General features: G+C 39.0%; 1 protein-coding gene across 2 annotated transcripts in view; it reads left to right on the top strand.

Annotated features, from left to right (window-relative positions):
• The window catches only part of sp3.L (Sp3 transcription factor L homeolog), a 30198-nt gene extending 10508 nt beyond the window's left edge, over nucleotides 1–19690 (top strand). For both annotated transcript variants that reach the window (XM_018235920.2, XM_018235921.2), the window contains exons 3-6: nucleotides 3674–4991; nucleotides 6287–6479; nucleotides 15423–15619; nucleotides 16842–19690. In XM_018235920.2, coding sequence (XP_018091409.1) covers nucleotides 3674–4991; nucleotides 6287–6479; nucleotides 15423–15619; nucleotides 16842–17155 — 2022 coding nt within the window. In that variant the 3' untranslated portion in view covers nucleotides 17156–19690. The remainder of the gene's footprint in view (nucleotides 1–3673; nucleotides 4992–6286; nucleotides 6480–15422; nucleotides 15620–16841) is intronic.
• Nucleotides 19691–20378: the final 688 nt, after the last annotated feature.

The following is a 20378-nucleotide window of genomic DNA, read 5'->3' as shown; positions in this document are numbered from 1 at the left end:
AGTATCCCCAACCAAAGGTGTGTGTTAATAGAGCCCACACTCCGGTTGGGGGAAACAGTATTTTTTCTTTTTAATAGCCCCCCTCCTCTAAGGGGTAAAAATAATTGTCTACTAGTCATTCATACTGCTCTGGCTAATGGCAGACAGCTATCCTTAAATTCCTTTGCCAGACCAGAGTTCGATTTCATTTATGCAGGTTTGCACTGTGGAATATAGAAGGGAACTTGCTTATGCTGGCTTGATTTAGCTGTAATTTCTCTTGTAACATAGGCCAAAAAAACAGGCAAGTTAAAAATGTTGTCTTGTACAAATTTAACCCTTTGTGCGAGTTTTCTTTCATGGTCCTTAAAAGGTTAATGGACGCTGCGGGAAATATTTACTGTTTTCTCAGTTTAAGGAGAATTACAATATTATGAAAATAAACATTTTATACAAGCTTCATCTCATGGAACATTCTGAATATAATCATAATTTAAAATGGTGTATTGTTTGTTATTTGCTATCACCCTCTCTTAGCAGTTTTCTTCTCTACATGCAGGCTTTGTGTCTGTGTCCTTTTGCCCCCCCCCAGTCCAGTTCATTTTAATAAATCATCTGGGCCAGTGCTCCCCATGTCCAGATGTAAAAGTTCCTAACTATTTAATGAATAATAAGGGCTGTGACTGCACTGCATGGTTCTGTTTTGCACTAAAATTCCTGCTTTGAAGGGGACCTATCATTGAGACATAAGAAGCTGTTTAACAGAAGTACTTTTCAAATTATGCCTAAAACCCAAAATTATTTTTTCATTAAAAAATCCATACCTCCCAACAGAGACGGTGGGGAAAATTATAAGGAGGTTATTACAACTAATATATACTCAACTATGCCAAAACCCCAGCGCTCTTACTCTCATTAGACATACAGAAAGCTTTTGATACAGTTACCTGGGATTATCTGTATTAAATATTGAATAAATGGAACTTTTGGAATAAATTTATTCTGCTGATCCAAGCGTTATATAACACTCCACAAGCTTTTTTTAAAATGGGGCCCCTTTTGTCTCTGACACTATTATGTTGCATAGAGGGACGAGACAAGGCTGTCCCCTCTCGCCGTTACTCTTCATATTAGCAATCAAACCCCTTGCAGCACTAATAAGACAAAAGCCGGACATAACTGGAGTGTTGATAGGTCAGCAGACTCACAAACAAATGCTATTTGCAGACGATATGTTATTGGTGATTACGAAGCCACTTACATCATTACCCCATCTATTTACTATTCTACACGCTTTTGGAGCTATCTCAGGACTGAAAATAAATCCAACAAAATCTGAAGCCCTAGCCCTAGGTATTAGGCACATAAAAAACTAATTCACCTGAATTTTGACTTGCAATGGAAAGATAAATATTTGATTTACTTAGGGATTAAGATAACACCAAACCTTGAAGATCTATATCAGGCCAACTACCCTCTTCTTTGGACGGAAATAGACAAAATGATATCAAATTGGTCACATTTATATATATCATGGTTGGGGAGGATAAATACGATAAAAATGATGATTCTACCTAAAATTTTATACTACTTTCACATGTTACCAATTGAAGTCCCAAAATATATTATAAACAAAATGCAATTCAAGCTCACAAAATTTATTAAAGATAATCGGCTGAGTTGAAATCTATGACAGTACTTTACTGCCTTGAAGCACTACATTAGGAGAACACGATACATAAAACTGGAGAAATGTTCGGCTGTAGACGGCTATGTATGTTTGTTTGAAAGTATTTTATTGGTATGCAATAAAAAACTGGATAATCATCATTTATTGTAACTAACAGTAAGGCTGGTGATTCCCTCTGCGTAGGTGAACACCTGTTATCTGAAATGCAAAAAAAGAAAAATGGTTACTTCATAATGTACGTGAATGTAATACTGTAAACCAATACCAAGTTTTCAAAAGAAAAAATCCATACCTGTTATATACACGTTTAAAAATCTCAGCTGTCAATCATATGTTGACTTCCCCCCTCATCTGGGCAGAGCAGGCAATTCCTTTCACTTTCCGTTCTGCATTCCCCTTCTCACCATATAAAAAGTTAGCCAGTGAAAGTACATGGACATCAGGTGCACCATTCTGGTGCATAAACAAGATTTTGTCATGATGAAAAGCTTGCCTGTTTCATGTGATTTTTGAATTCCAGGGCTAAAATAAACAAGGTTTAAATCATAAGGTGTAAGTGAAGTTTATATTGCTTGGCTAACCTCATAAAATAGGATTTGGGATTATTTCTTAGGGACAGGTCCCCTTTAACAACACTGGAAACAACATCAATGGGTGTGGTAAGCACCATGTTGCTCATAGGCCACTGGTTGTGTATCATTGATCTAGACATTGATAAATTATATATTAGGGGTTTTGTAGATATTTTAATTTGTCCCACTGCAGGTGGACACATGAGTTAACTAGCCCCCGTCTGCTGTGTAGGTTCTATACCTACAGGAAGGCATTTAAATGCTTAATGCTGATAAAACTGGACATGCACAATTTCATTAACCTGCTTTATAAAGCACCCTTGATCTCCATGGATTTCTCCTTTTTAGGACTATGGCACAGCACTATGGCACTAGGCCTAGTGCATTTCTACACTGTGAATGCAGATGGTGTTTGAACAGTTAAAGGACACATGTTGGCTAAAAATGTTATCCACAACCAAAGTTGCGGGCTAATAGAGCCGCATTCCGGTTGGGGATAATGGTAGGTTTTTTTTCTTTTCAAAAATGCCCCCGTCAGCAGCAATGTCCAGTCATTCGTATGTGCATAATGAAAATTTGCCATGAATTGCTCGTTATGCACATGCGTGTGACGTCACATGGGAGTGACACAACATGGCTGCTCTCACCAGGAGCTCCCTCCCGGTGCGGGTAGAGTAGCACTGGCGGGGGGCATTTTTTTTAAAAAAAAACTTGTTATTCCCAACCGCAATACGGACTCTTATTAGCCGGCACCTTTGGCTAGGGATAGCATATCCACCCAACAGGTGCCGTTTAAAGCCACACTGGAGTGTCGGCATGCCAGTTCTGACCATACAGTTGGGTGCGTTGCATTTCCACCATTACACAGCACCACAAGTTTGTTGCTATAGGATGAGACGAAACTTACCTGGTTACACTGTCAGTCCACTTTCCAACTTACAATGGTGGCAGTGAGCATGATTTTAGAGTAGTCTGTGAGCTCTTATGAATTTTCTTATTTGTCAGCAGTTGCTCCATCTGTACTTGCATATAAATTGCATCTTCATTTTCTGCCATGAATAATAAATAGACTAGACAGCATGAAATCTATTGAAATTACATTACAATTAAGGGACAAAAACATTTAGGTTTTATTAACTTCTGCAGTTGTTGTGTCTACCTTGTTGTCTGTTTTTTTGAAAGGGACTCCAAAGATATGTTACAGTTTAAGACTGCCCTCAGCAGAGTGTGTTGCAGTTGATAAAGAAGGATGAGTAAATGGTACAAATGACAGAACAATAAGTTTTGTTAAGCAATTTCATCTAGTTATGCAATAACTCTATATAGCCATCTATATTAAACCTAAAGAACAAAAGTTGATGTGTATTTATAAACATGTTGGATTTATACTTTGTTGATTCACCATAACTTTATTTTTTAAATTTTTTTCCAGACCCATGATTTGGCGTCGTTGCAGATATCAGGAGGCCCAAATAGATGGGAAGTGTTGACTCCTGCACAGGCTGCTTTAAAAGATGAAGCTGGAAACATTGTACAGATTCCAGGTGGTGCTACAGTAACATCAAGTGGACAGTATGTGCTGCCAATTCAGACTCTGCAAAACCAACATTTATTTTCTGTAGCACCTGGATCAGATACTGCTAATGGTACTTTGTCTAATGTCCAATATCAAGTAATACCACAGCTGCAGACATCTGATGGACAACAAGTCCAGCTTGGCTTCACCACATCCTCTGATAATGGAGGCCTGGACCAGGATGGTGGTCAAATTCAGATAATTCCTGGAAACCATTCAGGTAGTCTTTTGTCCTCAAGTCCAAACTTATTAACACAAGCTGGTCAAATTCAGCAGATTCAGGGGGTAACCATTGGGGGTACATCCTATGCTGGCCAAACACTTGGACTACCTGGTAACATTACCTTTGTTCCCATAAATAGTGTTGACCTAGATTCTTTAGGTCTGACTGGCAGCACTGAAGCCATGACCGCAGGCATTACTGCGGATGGACATTTGATAAGTGGGCATGGTATAGACAACTGTGATAATTCAGAAAGGACTGCAGAACATGAGCATGTTTCTCCTGATGGTGGTGATACCAATTCAGATACCGATTTGTTTGTGCCAACGTCATCGTCATCTCAGCTTCCTGTTACTATAGATGGGACAGGAATGCTTCAGCAAAATGCAAACAGCTTGACTGACAGTCCAAGTGGGCATGTGCAAACATCTGATCTCCATGGAAATTACATCCAGGCGTCAATGACTGACGAGTCACAGAATATTCAGGTTTCCACTTCACAACCTATGGTACAGCAGATTCAGCTTCATGATAGTCAGCCTACCAGTCAAGCCCAGCTTGTGCAGAGCATTGCACAGCAGGCAATCCAAGCCGTTCAGGGTAGTGCTCAAGGTTTATCTTCCCAAGCTTTGCAAAACCTCCAGTTGCAGCTTAATCCAGGAACATTCTTAATTCAGGCTCAAACAGTGACTCCTTCTGGCCAGATTGCCTGGCAGACATTTCAAGTTCAAGGCGTGCAGAACTTGCAAAATTTGCAGATTCCCAATTCCTCTGCTCAACAGATAACCTTGACACCTGTGCAAACTCTCACACTCGGGCAAGTTGGAGGAGGGGGTACTCCTGTTAGTTTGAATGCCAGCCAGTTGCCAAATCTACAGACTGTTACAGTTAACTCTCTTGATGCAGCTGGAATTCATTTACACCATGGTGAGAACTCTGACAGCCCTACAGGTGAGTTTATATTTAGTATATGCAATGTTTTTGTGACCAGATATTAAGCGAGGAGCTACAGTAATGGCATGCTTTGGCTTTAATGGTAAAAGTAGTTGAGCATTAGGAATGGTCACGGTGCACCTTTTTTGCACATGTTTATAAAACCCACACGTGGTAACATATTCACTGCCATGGTATTTTGGAACCCCTACAAAAAATGTAAATATAAACTTTTATTTCTGAAGCAAACACGATTTCTATGTTTGATTTTTGTTTTTGGAAACACAGGCCTGATGCAAGGTTTTAAGCAGAGTTGTGTGCCTCAAAGAACAATTATTTGGAGCATATTTCAACTGCTCCCAGAATAACATAAAACATTCAGGTTTGTCTTAACTTGGGGCAGGATCACACTGTTCCAAAGTGAGGCAGCCTCCTATATATTTATCCCTAGGCTGCTGACCTTGCAGAACACCCCAAACTTTGCAAATCCAGGCAAAGGGAGCTTGGCTATGTAATGCCAATATAATGGTCCCCTTCATTGGGGGGACCTTTTGTCTTACCTGCTATCATACCTCCACTGTCACCATTTGCTGCTGATCCTCTTTATATAAGAGCAATGCTAACCTTGCATCTTTATGCTGCCTGGAGAATAGGAAGCAACTGGATTGTGGTTTTACTGTACACTTCTGCATGATGTACTGCACTATACAACACAGTACAGCTATAAGCAAATGCCCAAGACCTAGCTGATCAGTCACTTCAATATGCTTGCTACGGGATTGGCAGGGGAGAGGAGAAAGAGGGGTAAAAAGCTGTTATATTAAGATGCATTACAACGGTGACTTGTTAATATGATTATATTTGCAAAATACTTTGTTTATTTTGTTATTCATTTTTTTGTATGTGTGCTCATAAACAAGCCACCATGTCTGCTGCACGGGTCTCGGGTTTATGAATAAGGAAGTGTTTTTGACTAAATTGCATTTTTTTCTGCCTCTTTATATTACACTTTACAGCTTGTATTTTATTACACCACATCTAGTGCTTAACAATCATCTGCAAGTGCATTTGCTTGTCAGGCAGGTTTCACTGGTAGATGTAGCTAACCTGAGAAATGGCGAACCTACAGCACTTGGATGATGGTACTTTTTTGCCAGTAGCTACAGTCTTTTATTCTTTATGGAAAGTGTTACCAAAGTCAGACATATGTTATTGTATACCTCTGTTCTAATGTATTCACCATTTTAAAAAGGCAGAATTTATGATGAATTTAATTTTACCAAGTGGCCTAAGCACAAGGTTTTTGTTTTCAGCTATAAGGATCAAAGAGGAAGAACCTGATCCAGATGAATGGCAACTTGCTGGTGACTCTACTGTGAACACCAATGATTTAACACATTTGAGAGTCCAGGTTGTTGATGATGAACTGGACCAACCAAACCAGGAGGGGAAAAGACTGAGAAGAGTAGCTTGCACTTGTCCTAACTGCAAAGATGGTGCCGGAAGGTATGAACAAACTGTTAATGTTCTATATTGCGCAGTACTTGATTATGCCAAGTGATATTATCACATTTGGTTGATTTGACAATTGCTAAGGCCAAGGGGAGACAGAACATTGGCTCCACTGATCTCAGCCTGCATACATTATTTCAGGCGGAGAGAAGAGGATAAGCTTTGTGCCCCATCTCCATTGATTTGATCTCTGCTGTGGAAGAGGTTCAGATAAATGGAGATAGGGCACTGAGTGGATTCGCTTCTCTAGGCATGAAATGAATATGCAGGCTGAGAGCAAAATTAAATGGTTTTAAAGTAATACAAATATAATGCAGTGTTGCCCTGCACTGGTAAAACTGTTTTCTTCAGGAACACTTCTATTGTTATATAAACAATAGAAGTGTTCCTGAAGAAAACAGTTTTACCAGTGCAGGGCAACACTGCATTATATTTGTATTACTTTAAAACCATTTAATTTTTTGATGTTACTCTTCCTTTTAAGATGGCCATAGACGCAAAGATCTGATCGTACGATCTTGGTTCGTACGATTTTCGGATCGTGTGTGGAGTGTCCCGACATCTGTCGTGCCATGCCGATCGGTCGTTCAGTCGATCGGACAGGTTTGAAAATTTGTCGCCTCCCGATAATATCTCTCCGTCTATTGCCGATCTGACGATCTTCAATGGGAGACTGTCACTAGCTTTTGTCGGACATAAATTTTGTACGATTGCTGTAGGGGCAGAACATTGGCTGATCTGTTCTTTTTCTACTTTATTTGATCTGAAAGGTTAGTGGCAGGTCGGGAGATGGATAAGTCCGATCATTCGAGGATTCGAACAATCAGATCTTTGCATCTATGGCCATCTTAAAGGTGGCTAAACATGGACAGATAAAAATTGTCTGTTCCTCTAGACCAGGGCTGTCCAACTGGCCCTCCATATCAAAGTCTGCATGCTGTGTCTGCTTACCATATGTAATCTTTAAAAGGTATCACTACAGAGATCAACTGGCCCCTGCATTGTTTAAACCTCAAATTCAGGCTAATCCTCAATATTGTTCACACCTGTGATCCTCCTGTATTGTTTACACTTGTAACACCTCTATTGTTTATATTTTAAAGCCCTGTACTGTTCACACCTGAGACCCAGACTGAAACTGCCCACATTGTTCACCTGTTCACACCTTATTCAAAATGCTAATGGAACACCAGCACTGTGTCACTGTTTTCCTGTCTCCTTCTCTGTTCTGCCTTCCGTATACTCCATGTGTGTGTCATACTTTGCCTGCTCTTTGCACCCTGTGTTTGCCATACTCTGCATGACCTATGATCCCTATGGAACTTAAGTCTGGTATCTATTCTGGGGGGTTGTTAGAATTTGAAAATTATTGTTAGGGGCCCCTAAGGTGTTTAATCATATGCTGGGGTACTGTATTATACACAGTGAAGGAGGAGGCATATGGTTTTAAGGGTATGTCTTAATATGACTTAACTTTTTTCACATATGAGTGACATCCCTGCCAGTGCAAGGCAAAGGTAGTTTGGCACCCTAGGCAAGAGCTTCAATCAGCACCCCCTGTCCTGCATTACCATTTCCCTCCTTATCATGATGGTTTTTAAATAAGGAAAGCAAGAAAATGTACACCACTTTTTCATTTATATTACTGGCCCCTGTACCAGCAAGTCCAGCAGACATCCATAATACAGGCCCCCCTGTACCTGTGCCAGCATCCATCCATCATACTGTCCATCCGTACCTGTGCCAGTAGCCATCCATTATACTGCCCCCCCATGCCTGTACCAATACGCCCAGCAGCCATCCGTAATACTGCCCCCATACCTGTACCAGCAAGCCCAGCAGCCATCCATCAAACAGCCCTCCAGCAGCCAAAAATCTGATCACATCATATTGCCCCAAAGTATTTATGTACCTGTGCCAGCACCCAGCCCAAGCTGTACCTGGCTGTGCCAGCAGGAAGCTTCACACTTTCACAGTAATAGAAAGAATGTCTATGCAAGGCTGAGAGCAGCAAGTGCGAGCCACACCAAGTAGGCGCCAGCTCTATGCCTCTCTCTGCCACCCAACTGCATCAGTGACGTCATTGACGCGTATACGCATGTCGCGCTGCACTGCCACACCGCACAGAAGGAGCTATTACTTGCTGACAAGAGAAGAAGGTGAAGGAGGGGGATTCCACCCGACTGAGTGACCATGATTACTGAAACAAAAGATTAAATAAGCGCTTGAAAAAAAAAAACATTTAAAGTGCCCCCTCAATGATGGCGTCCTAGACAGCCGCCTACTCTGTCTACCCCTAGATCCCTGCAGTGAGCACCAACCATCTGGTTTTTTGGTGTGCTATTAATGTGGACATGGTCTTGCAGTAACATGGGTGTGGTTTAAAGTGGGTGTGGACTAAAAAACAGGGAGTGGCTAACACTGGCTTCTTTTATTGGCCCTCCACCACGTAGATTAGAAAAATTCCGGCCCTCATTACCATATAAATTGATCCAAGTATAAGAGAAGGAAGAGGAACTCCAGCAGTATTACTGCAAACAACTTTTTATTCCAGACTGTGGTAAACACAACATGTTTCGGGTTCAATACCCTTTATCAAGTGAATAAGGACCATTAACACATGCACCCATTTAAAACTCATATGCACTTTGACCTATACAACATAGTGCAGTCATAATCAATTTAAAGAGAAATGTACCAACACATTTTAAAACATTGGTGTGTATATAGGTTGTATTGCAACACATAAATAGTGAAGCCGGTGCTCAGACCATAATTGTGTGCACAGATATAAAAAATACAAAAACTCAGGGCCACACTCTCTGCTTGTCTGTAATATGCATTCCCCGCTAGAGGCTACTGGGAGTTGTAGTCCATAGAAAGGGGGAAAGTGACACTTGTATCTGTGTGTGTAACATTATTAACACATAAATAGTAAAACCAGTGCTCAGACCATAATTGTGTGCACAAATATAAGAAATAGAAAACTTTGCAGTATACAAAAATTAAAACAATTAAAGTTAAAAAATCCCAATCTTTTATTCATCTTTATTTGCTTGTATCCAATTGCGATAAGTCCAGGATGGTTAAAAAATGTCCATTTGTTAAGAAAGAACAAAATGTCCAATAATATAGAAACAGTGAAACAATTTCCTGAAAGGAACAGAAGAAGGGACTGACTGATATCAGGACATTTTCAGGCAGAATGTCGATTGGGCAGGTTTGAAAACCACCTTGGGTGAAGGCCACCATGGCACATTTATTATGTCTTTTTCAAATAGGTCTCCATATACCCCTCTATGATCTGATTATTGGCCCACCTTGTGGCTGACCGAATTGGGAAGAGCACCATTTATGGTGAATGTGAGACAACTGAGAGCGTTAAGTCAAACAGCTGAAGATGCCAGTGTATTTTTCTTGGCAGGAGATTGTGGCTGTGCAGCTAATTCTTCAACCTTTCATCTAAACCTGATCTGATGGCATCAGCACAGAGATATTATTTCTACTACAAGCCATTTATTGAATTATTTAATGGTATACTGTTAGCATGTGATTTGCATGAGAAGGCCTCAAAAATGTTGTGCGTGTACATAATAATGTACTGGTGGCGAATCTATTATCCAGAATGCTCTGGACCTAGACCTTTCAAGATAAGGAGCATTTCTGTTTTCATTTACATCACCATACTGTAAATCTACAAAAAAAAATATTTAAACATCATATAAACCCAATAGAATTGTTTTGCCACTAATATGGATTCATGATATCTTCGCTGTAATCTAGTATTAGATAGTTTTATTGTAAAAGAGATAAAGGAAATCATTTTTAAAAATTTGAATAATTTGTTTAAACTGGAGTCTATGGGAGATGGCCTTCCTGTTATTTGGAGCTTTCTCAATAAGGTGTTTTCAGATAAGAGATCCCATACCTGTAGTTATACAAGACTTGCACAGCAAAAGAATGATGGAACACACAGGTTTTGATATACGTTGATAGAACAGGATTAATATTTAAATAAACTGGCTAGGGTGAATTTCAGTACTGAATCTTAAAGAAGACATTTTCTGGACACTTCCTTGCCTACTTCTCCACAACTGTGTTAAGTATCTAAATAGGAATTTCCAGCTATTTGTTTGGCTTGTCTGAGTATTCTTTTCAAAACGATGTAATTGTCAGTTTGCAGTATACCCCTCTGCTATATATAATGCTGCAGCACATTGGGCAAATTGTAAGGCATGGATAGAAACTTGCATCCATATTTTCAGATATGAAGCAATACCAATGTCAATTCAAAACTGTCTGCAATGTCTCCATTAGCGTAGTTTTTGATGAAAGTTTTTACTCCAGCTACTACTACAATTTCTTGGTACTAATATGTGAAGTAGTAATCGCTCACGCACACCTGTCTGTGTAGATGAATCCAAATTCCCTTGGTGCACAGTGATAGAGGTAACCGGCAACCCCAAATCTGATACTGAGAAAAGGCACACTGGCACACAAGCTGTGAATGCAGGTGAACACCTTGCAAAAGTTTTATTACCGGAAATGCAACGTTTCGGGGCAAGCCCCTTTGTCAAGAGAGTGGCTTGCCCCGAAACATCACAGCTTGTGTGCCAGTGTGCCTTTTCTCAGGTATGCTAATGTGTCCATTTCCTTTCTGGAAAGCACCTGTCCTTTTTTGGTTTACAGCCGGGACTCTAGAGAAACAATTAGATAAATACCAGAAGAAAGTGAGAGACTTTGTTCCCGTTTGTGCATGTGACCAACAATATAATTGTTCAGGGCCACTGTTTTCCAGTCGATTATATATGAGCATTGGATGTTTTAGTGAGGCTCCTCTTGCCAGAGTTACAGAGCAGGGAATGAGGAGGAAGCAGCAGCAGGAGAGCTTCCCTGAGTTGGCAGGTAGAAAAGGATCCACAGTGGAGCTGCAGTGGCTGACAATACATGGATTTGTCACTGCCTGGTGGCATGAATAGTTTTGCCTTGCTGGGGAAGAATTCATTGCAAGGTCAGTGGGTGATCCTTTCTTTGTATAAAATCAGACATTTTTGTTTGTCACCATACCAAGGGGTTATATACCATTTTAAGCATAAGCTTAGTCATTGGAGTTTATGCAACAACAGGAAAGAAAAATATTGTAAATCCATTTTAAGTGTCTGCTTAGTCTTCACTTTCTGCATAATTTCTAGAAATCCTATTTTTTAATACAGGACCTCTTAAAGGACCTGTAAAATTAACAAATTAAATAGTTTTAAAGTAATAAAAATATAATGCAGTGTTGCCCTGCACTAGTAAAATGGCTGTGTTTGCTTCAGAAACTCTACTATTGTTTATATAAATAAGCTGCTGTGTAGCAATGGGAGCAGCCATTCAATGGAGAAAAGGCTCAAGCTACACAGAAGATAAGCTCTGCAGAACATAATTTTATCTGTTATCCACTAATTATCCTGTGCCATATAGCCTTTTTTCAATTTCCACCATTGCCACAGCATCTTGTTTATATGAACTATAGTGTTTCTGAAGCAAACAGATCAGTTTTACCAGTGCAGAGCAACACTACATGATATTTTAATTATTTAAAACACTTTTATTTTGGTGTTACTGTTCCTTTAAATGTTGTTTGGCAGTGTCTAAAGTAGTTTATTGTGCTTATAGGAGAACTAACACCCCTAATGTGAAAAGCCCTTTCTACTACCATCCATAGTTCCCCCTCCCTGCTTCTGCCCCGCAAAGTGTATTCATGAAAAATGTGCCCCTAATTGTGAAACTAGTGTATCTGTGCAGAGTAGCGCAGCATAGCTCAAGAAGCCATATTCCACATCTTGGTTTTCGACGGAACCTCTTCCCTTTGGCCGTTACGGAGTTTTTGGCGCATACTCAGTTGGTGCGAACACTGGACTGAGCATGCGCCAGATATCTCCTTGTTGGCTTTCCCTTCCGTAAGAAAAGCAAGATGCGTAATATGGCGCCCTTGAGCTCCGTTTCGCTACTCTGCACAGATACTTGAGCTTCGCAATTAGGGGCACATTTTTCACTAATGCACTATGCAGAGCAGAAGCAGGGAGGGGCACTATGGAGGGTAGTTGATGGGGCTTTTCATATTAGGGGGATTTAGTGCTCCTTTAAATCAGCATATCCAAACTGTCATTGAAGTGGGATTGACACCGCAAATACGACTTGTTAACAAATGCAGCATTGCCATTCCCAGGACCTGACATCCACACAGTGCCTCATTACTCCCATCTTAATATGATACATTTAAAAAGAGATGCACTAATTGGGGGTCGTTGGGCAATTGTAGAGCACATCTCCTATGGAGAAAATTTCTAAAGGCACGCCCTGCAGGAGATTTTTCTTTGTAGGTGTGCGTGGCATAGTTTATTTGATAATTTGCTTCACTAACTGTCTAGGCCTCATCATTGTTCTCAGACATTTATCCTCTTCAGCATCAGCACAATAAAGGCAGGGATTAGCTGCAACTGTATTTCTTTGAAGGGCATGTCTGCATTATTGCTGGTAAGGTCAGGTTACATTCTTCATCAGCTGCTTTTTATTTTTTTATCAGGGATACCATACCTTATAGCATGACTTCTTCCCATCTTCTCTGACATTAAACTTTATACTCTATAATGGCTCATACCTAGCAAAACCCCTTATGTTGTTATCCTTTGAATGAAAAAAAAACTGAGGGTTCACACTTGTATATCTGGTTCATACTATAAGATAAACCAATAAAGCCAAGTATTTCATTTTAATATAGTGGAATCATAGGTCAAAATATCTAGTCACATTATTATTCATGGTTAAAGGGGTATTGTGATTACTAAGCAGGCAAGATACAGTCCATTGTATTTTTCACAGTGCATCCAGCATACGTTGGCAGCTCTTCTTACTCCCACAGCTGGGTGCAAGCAGTGCACTAACGTTTTTTTTTTGTTGTTTTTTTTTAAGTTTATTTATTTTAGAATTTTACATATTAAACAAAATATAGAAATAGCATCACATTTCTTAGACAGCCTCTTGTCAAACAGGGGAGGTAAAAAAAAGCAGCCTAAAAAAGCAGCCTAAAAAAAGAACAATGGGAAGGTAACCAGATTGCAGCTCCCTAATATAAGATAACAGCTCCCTGGTTGATCTAAGAATAGTAAAAGTCAAGTCCCACTGCCAGAAAGTAGTTCCATCCTAAAGTGCAGGCACAAGTCACATGACTGGGGGCAGCTGGGAAACTGACAATATGTCTAGCCCCATGTCAGATTTTAAAATGGAATATAAAAAAAATCTGTTTGCTCTTTTGAGAATTGGATTTCAGTGGAGAAGTCTGCTGGAGCAGCAGTATTAATTGATGTGTTTTGAAAAAAACATTTTTTCCCATTACCATATCCCTTTAATGAAACTTAATGTAAAACATTGGTTGTTAAAAAAAAAAAGATTGCTTAGCATTATACCATTTGTTCAGGTGCTGGAGACTGCTGTTTTGCTATTCTATTTGACTCTTTAGAAGTATTTGGCAATGCAATCCGCATGGCAGCAGCAATTCATAACAGAAATGTGCAAATCCCCATGTAGACTTAAAGGACCAGTAACAGCAAATTTTTTTTTTTTTTTTTTTTTTCAAAAATTCGTTAGTACACAACGAAAAAAATAACACCAAATGAAAATTTTAAATAAAGCCTTTATTAAGAAATAACTTACAGAATCTCCACTTCCTGTCCTCTTCAGAAACGGCGAAAGGGCGACCATCCTTCCTGCAGTGCTCGATTTGTCCTCCCTGGTTAGCTCCAATATTCTACTGATAGCGGGTGAAGCGAGTTGAAGCTGCGGATCAAGACCCTGCGGGACCGACACATGAAGCCCTTGCTGCTGTACGAGTGCGGGAAAACAACTGGTGCAGGCAGCCTAAGATGCAGGCAGTTTCCTGGGAGCAAGCGGTTCTCCCTCCACAGGCAGCTGAGCGCTGAGGTGTCTCCCGGCTCGGTATCTCCACAGCTCAGTGCGAGGGAAAGGACAGGGGAAGACTTACGGCCAGTCTGGAGCTGCCTCAGTGCCTCAGTGCAGCAGTGCAGCGAGACTCCATCCTATTTTAGATGTGTGGGTGGTTCTGCAAGAAATAATCAGCTGTCGTGGTTTGCTTGTCTTTTATTTAGCGCCGCTTCCCACAAGTTCAGGAGGAATCAGCGAGCCCATTGAGCACCTTGCGCTGATGCAATGTTGGGCAAACACGAAGTGCATTTGATTACGTGCAGTGACGGGGTTAGTGCAGAACAGAGTTGAGCTGCCATGGATGAACTTGTGGGAAGTGGCGCTAAATAAAGGACAAGCAAACCGTGACAGCCGATTATTTCTTGCAGAACCACTCGCACATCTAAAATTGGATGGCGTCTCACTGCACTGCTGCACTTAGGCAGCTCCAGACTGGCCGTAAGTCTTCCCCTGTCCTTTGCCTCGCACTGAGCTGTGGAGATACCGAGCCGGATGACACCTCAGCACTCAGCTGCCTGTGGAGGGAGAACCACTTGCTCCCAGGAAACTGCCTGCATCTTAGGCTGCCTGCACCAGTTGTTTTCCCGCACACGTACAGCAGCAAGGGCTTCATGTGTCGGTCCCGTAGGGTCTTGATCCGCAGCTTCACACTCTGTCAGTAGAATATTGGAGCTAACCAGGGAGGACAAATCGAGTGCTGCAGGAAGGATGGTCGCCCTTTCGCCGTTTCTGAAGAGGACAGGAAGTGGAGATTCTGTAAGTTATTTCTTAATAAAGGCTTTGTTATTTTAAATTTTAATTTGTGTTGGTGTTATTTTTTCGTTGTGTACTAACGAATTTTTGAAAAAAAAAATGTTGCTGTTACTGGTCCTTTAACCTTCACCAGTATAATTAGCCTGACCATTGTGTATTTCCTGTTGTCGAGGCAAACCTTTCACCATTTTTTTTTCTTAGGGGCACCAACCTTGGAAAAAAGAAACAGCACGTTTGTCACATCCCAGGATGTGGCAAAGTTTATGGAAAAACTTCCCATCTGAGAGCCCATCTTCGCTGGCATTCAGGGGAACGTCCTTTTGTTTGTACCTGGATGTTTTGTGGTAAGAGGTTTACGCGAAGTGATGAATTACAGAGACACAGAAGAACGCATACTGGTGAGCATTTTTTCCCGGTTTCTTTTTTTAATATGATTAAATGAATATCATTGTTAAATTGTTTAGCATTCTGCCCCCCCCCAACCCCTTGACTTGGATCTTTCTTTGCAGAGTATTGAGTTAACATGTCGTTTTGTATAGTGGAAATGAAGAAATTTTAATACTACACCTACTGCGTTAACAGTTATACCTACCGAGTAATTGGGAACACAGTAGATGTAGTATGAAAGTGTTTCCTACTTTCTCTATATGGAAGAAAGTGCAATTCCCATGCACTATTAGAAATAATTTCCACAACTGCTTGGTATCTTGATCATCGATTTTTCTAGAGAGCATTGTAGGGCCTGTTCAATTTGCCTGTCTGTACTGCCTGCAGCATGACCCAGGTACTGCCATACACTGACTAACACTCACCAGTGCCAGTCATACAGTCTTTTGCATGTAAGCTGACTAGTATGACTGATCATATTTGATCTTGGTAAGTGTCAGATTCTGAGTTTGTTTCTGACTTTTGTTAGTAAATAGATGTGTGTCCCAGTACCAGTCTGTGCAGCAAGGTCTAAGTGAACGGCAATTGGTACACTTGTAATTTATACTGAAAGAGCTCTTCATGGGTTCTACAAGTAAACATTTGGAGGCACATTTATCAAAGGTCGAATTTCAAGTTCATGTGAGTTTTTTTAAAAACTCACATGAACTCAAAATTCGACCATTTGAAATTTATTAAAACAATCGAATTTCCAAAAATACAGGTCAGTAGGATTGACCTGAAAACTCTAATTGAACTCGATACGAGTTTTAAAAACTCGATTCAAGTTCTTTCTCTGGAAAAAAAAATCGATGGAAGGCTGAAAACAACTCCAAATTGCTCCCAGGACGTCTTCCATTGACTAAAACAGCAATTCGGCAGGTTTTAGGTGGTGAATAGTCAAATTAGAGTTCTTAAATGGCCAGTATATGATAAATCTCTAAAATCAAATTCTTTAAAAAAAAACCTCGAATCGAATTTTAACAATTCCCTAGTTGAATTTGAAAATTTTGGCCATAAAAAACTCGAAAATTTTCACTTCGACCCTTGAAAAATCTGCCCCGTGAAGTGAAAATTTGTCAGGCAGCAAAAAGTGCGGAGGATTTACAATGACATGCTCAAAAATGAAATAATTCTATATAATTCTATAAGTCGGTGATACAAGCTTCTACAAATATTTTGTCATCTTTGCAGGTGAAAAGAAGTTTGTCTGCCCCGAGTGTTCAAAACGTTTTATGAGAAGTGACCACCTTGCCAAACACATTAAGACACATCAGAATAAGAAAGGCATTCATGCCAGCAGTGCAGTTCTGGCATCCATAGAAGCAAAGCCCGAGGATACTTTGATAACTACAGACGGAACAACCTTAATCCTTGCAAACATTCATCAGGGTTCCATCTCCGGCATAGGAACTATTAATACTGGCACCAGCAATCAAGATCTACTTTCCAATTCCGAGATCCCTTTACAACTGGTTGCAGTTTCCGGAAATGAGACAATTGAGTAATTATCACACAACACCTATTAATGTTGGTTATTTTTATACATTAGTGAGATAAAGAAACCTTGTTCTTGAGTTCTTAGATATCTTTTTATTGATGTGCAAACTTTTTTGGATTGACAGTAACTTGGTTCTATATGACCCTGAAATGCCTTACTTTGTATGCTATTCCATAAGTATGATCAAATGGTAAAATGTGCATGGCTTTTGTAGGTACTTTTGGAATCTAGTACAGATGATATAATTTTACCATGATACATACAAGTATAAATAATGTTGACAGATGGAAACGGTAGTCTAACCAAACGCTTCAATCCAGTGTGGTTTAGTGTAAAAAAAAAACAACAAAAATGAAAAAAAAAAAATACAAATTAAAAAAAAAAACAGAAAAAAATAACATGTTGGTATTTATCTATTGTAAGATAACAAAGTCGATGGGTGAAAAAGATGTTATGATAAATGAAATTTTGTAATTTTCTCGATGACTGGAATTTTTTTATTATGCATAACTGACAAATCACGTTTCCCAGCAAATACTATGTAGACTTGGCTTTATCTTGGCTCAACAACTTATCAGTTAACAGTCAAAATAAACTTTTTTTTTTTTTTTTTTTTTTTAAATTAGGTAAAAACTGTACACAATTTTAAGCATTTCTCCAACAAGGTTTTAACATGGTTCTGTAGGCATCAGTCACTGTCTAAGAATGTTTTGTAAAGCCATGTGCAAGATTTAATTTGCCAAAACCAAATCTTGTTCAAATTGTTTGTCCCGACGGCAATATATAACCATTGTCTAAAGACTTTGTAGGTTAAAAGCGTTTCGAGTGGTTTAACGTTACAGCTCAAGCACCCACTTTATTGAACACTGATGGACCAAAAACAATTGTGAACTGTGTTTAGCACATCTTTCCTTCAGTCTCGTGTATATCCAACAGCTTCAAACCCATCGTTGTAAATGAACAAGTAAAGCGTTTGCAACCATGATTTTTTATCTTTCCATAGTCAAACCACAAGGCATACAAATCCTAGTCCTGGGAATTAGGGAGTTAGGGTGTTTATTTGATTTTACTTTCATTTAGTCTTGTGAATCCGCATTTAAACACCTTTCTTTTCTTCCATTTTTTTTTCCTGTTTTGTTGCTTCTACCCATTAAAAATTGTATGTATCGAATACATTTACCTGATAAATATGTATATTTTTTTTTTATTATGTTGCTGTATTTTCGTTTTATTTTTTAATTGTTTATATTTTCAACAATAGAAAAGTGTAAAAAAAAAATTACAAAGTTACATTGCAGGAATGTAAATGCTATACCATTTTTCTAAGAAGTAGTACAAATAAAAATTAAAAATAAGCTGCAACTCCTCCAACAGTTCACGTAGTTGCAGGCTTTGTTTGGGTCTGTTATTCCTACCACCCCAGAATAGTAAAAAAAAAAAAAAAAAAAAGCTACCTTAAAGTGTATGTTCCAAATGTAATATAACAGTGTGGTAGTTTAATAAAACACTATTTTCTTTCTTTTGACTTTGCTGTATTGCTATTCATTATCAGATTAAGAGAGACACACCATTTCCTTGCAATGTTAAAGGCAGGTAAATAATGTATATATTTTATTCATGAGCAACATTTATCGATTGGGGACCTCCCCCCCACATACATTTTAAGAATTTTAAGTGCAGCTGCACATCTTCACAATGAGATATTAAATAAAAGACATCTTGCATTTTTATCAATATATAAATATCTATATCTTTGTGAAGGAATCACTCGAGGGCCTCAAAACAAAAGCCGCTATACATTTTGGGTTCACTGTAAATATCTACAGGCTGAATATAAAGTCTATTGGCCACTTGTCTCTTCACCAACAGTTCTGCTTGATAGATAATACTGTATCATAGATGCGTTGCTTATATAGTTACAATTCTTGTTTTATGCATTATTGTCCAGTTCATAGATAAAATGAGACCCGACGAGTTTTTTTTTTCTCTCCCCTTTTTAAATCCATTTAAAAGAATTTGTAATGTTTTTTGTCATTTGTAGTTGATTATATTGCATAGATTGAAGAAAGTGTTTTGTGTTCTATGTTTATGCTTCAGTATGGTTCTTAAACCTAGATGGCTGTATGTTAAGCATGTGACTATAACTAACTCACCTAAAATGTTCATTGTTTGTCGCCATAAGAGAGGCCACTTTGGTATCACGAATGCAACGTTAAATGTTTTTTTGGGGGTTTTTTTTTTCACTTTTTCTTGGGCTCTTCCTACCCTGGTGTTTAAATTTCTGATATGATACAACAATATAAAGATTGTCTGTTAATGTACAACCTAGTTTTGTTTTCGAAAGCCAAATTATTATTTTCCTCTCTTAGTTTTATCGGCTTTGTAGGTCTTTTTACGAAGAACATCATTTCAACAGGAACCTGCGACTTTTGATATTATGCAGCCCTATTGCAGGCAAGCACCTTACCATATATATCTGTAACTGCAACAACCATTGTACAGTTGTATGTAATATTAAATGTTACGGCTTGTTCACAAAGCATTATAAACTTTGTTGGTTTACTTTTTATATCATACACACAATACATTTTTATTAGATTGATTAAATATTTTTCTTATATAAACTGCCAGGCCTTTAGGCATAGAAACAGATATTTCCAAAAACGTTTTTTTTTTTTAAATTACTTCTTTCTGAATATGGTACATTTCTGTAAAATGCATATAGCTGGAATTTTTTCTGCCTAGGTAGATGTAAAATAAAGAACCTTAAAGCTGTATAAAGCTGTAAATTTTTTATTTTCTTCAAACAACCTATTTGGTTTTATATTGTTCATCCTAAAACACGTGAAAGGAGATTAAAGATACCGTAAACATGACCAGGTTGTGCTATAAACAAATGTAATGTTTGGAGTAACTGCTCTCAAATGAAATACCATTTTACTGACCAAGAGAAATCACAAACATACAAGGGCTAAATTAGTAAAATCCAAGATGCAAATGGGAGCAAAATGCAATCCCTGGGGTTCCTAACAAAGCACATATTAAGGGCATAGCTACTCAATGCCTACCATCCATAGGCAGGTGGCAAGTACAGGGCTCTGTTGCTCCTTGTACCCATTTGCACTCCCTAGATTATTCACTAAATAAGAATGCCATCTACGGCAGGGGTGTCCAAACTTTTCAAAATGTGTAGGGGCCGACCATTCAGCCCGACATTCTTTGAACCATTA

This window comes from Xenopus laevis, chromosome 9_10L (genome assembly GCF_017654675.1).
Source record: "Xenopus laevis strain J_2021 chromosome 9_10L, Xenopus_laevis_v10.1, whole genome shotgun sequence".
NCBI lineage: Eukaryota > Metazoa > Chordata > Amphibia > Anura > Pipidae > Xenopus > Xenopus laevis.
Note: the sequence above shows the minus strand (reverse complement) of the source record. Positions and strands in the feature narration are given on the sequence as shown.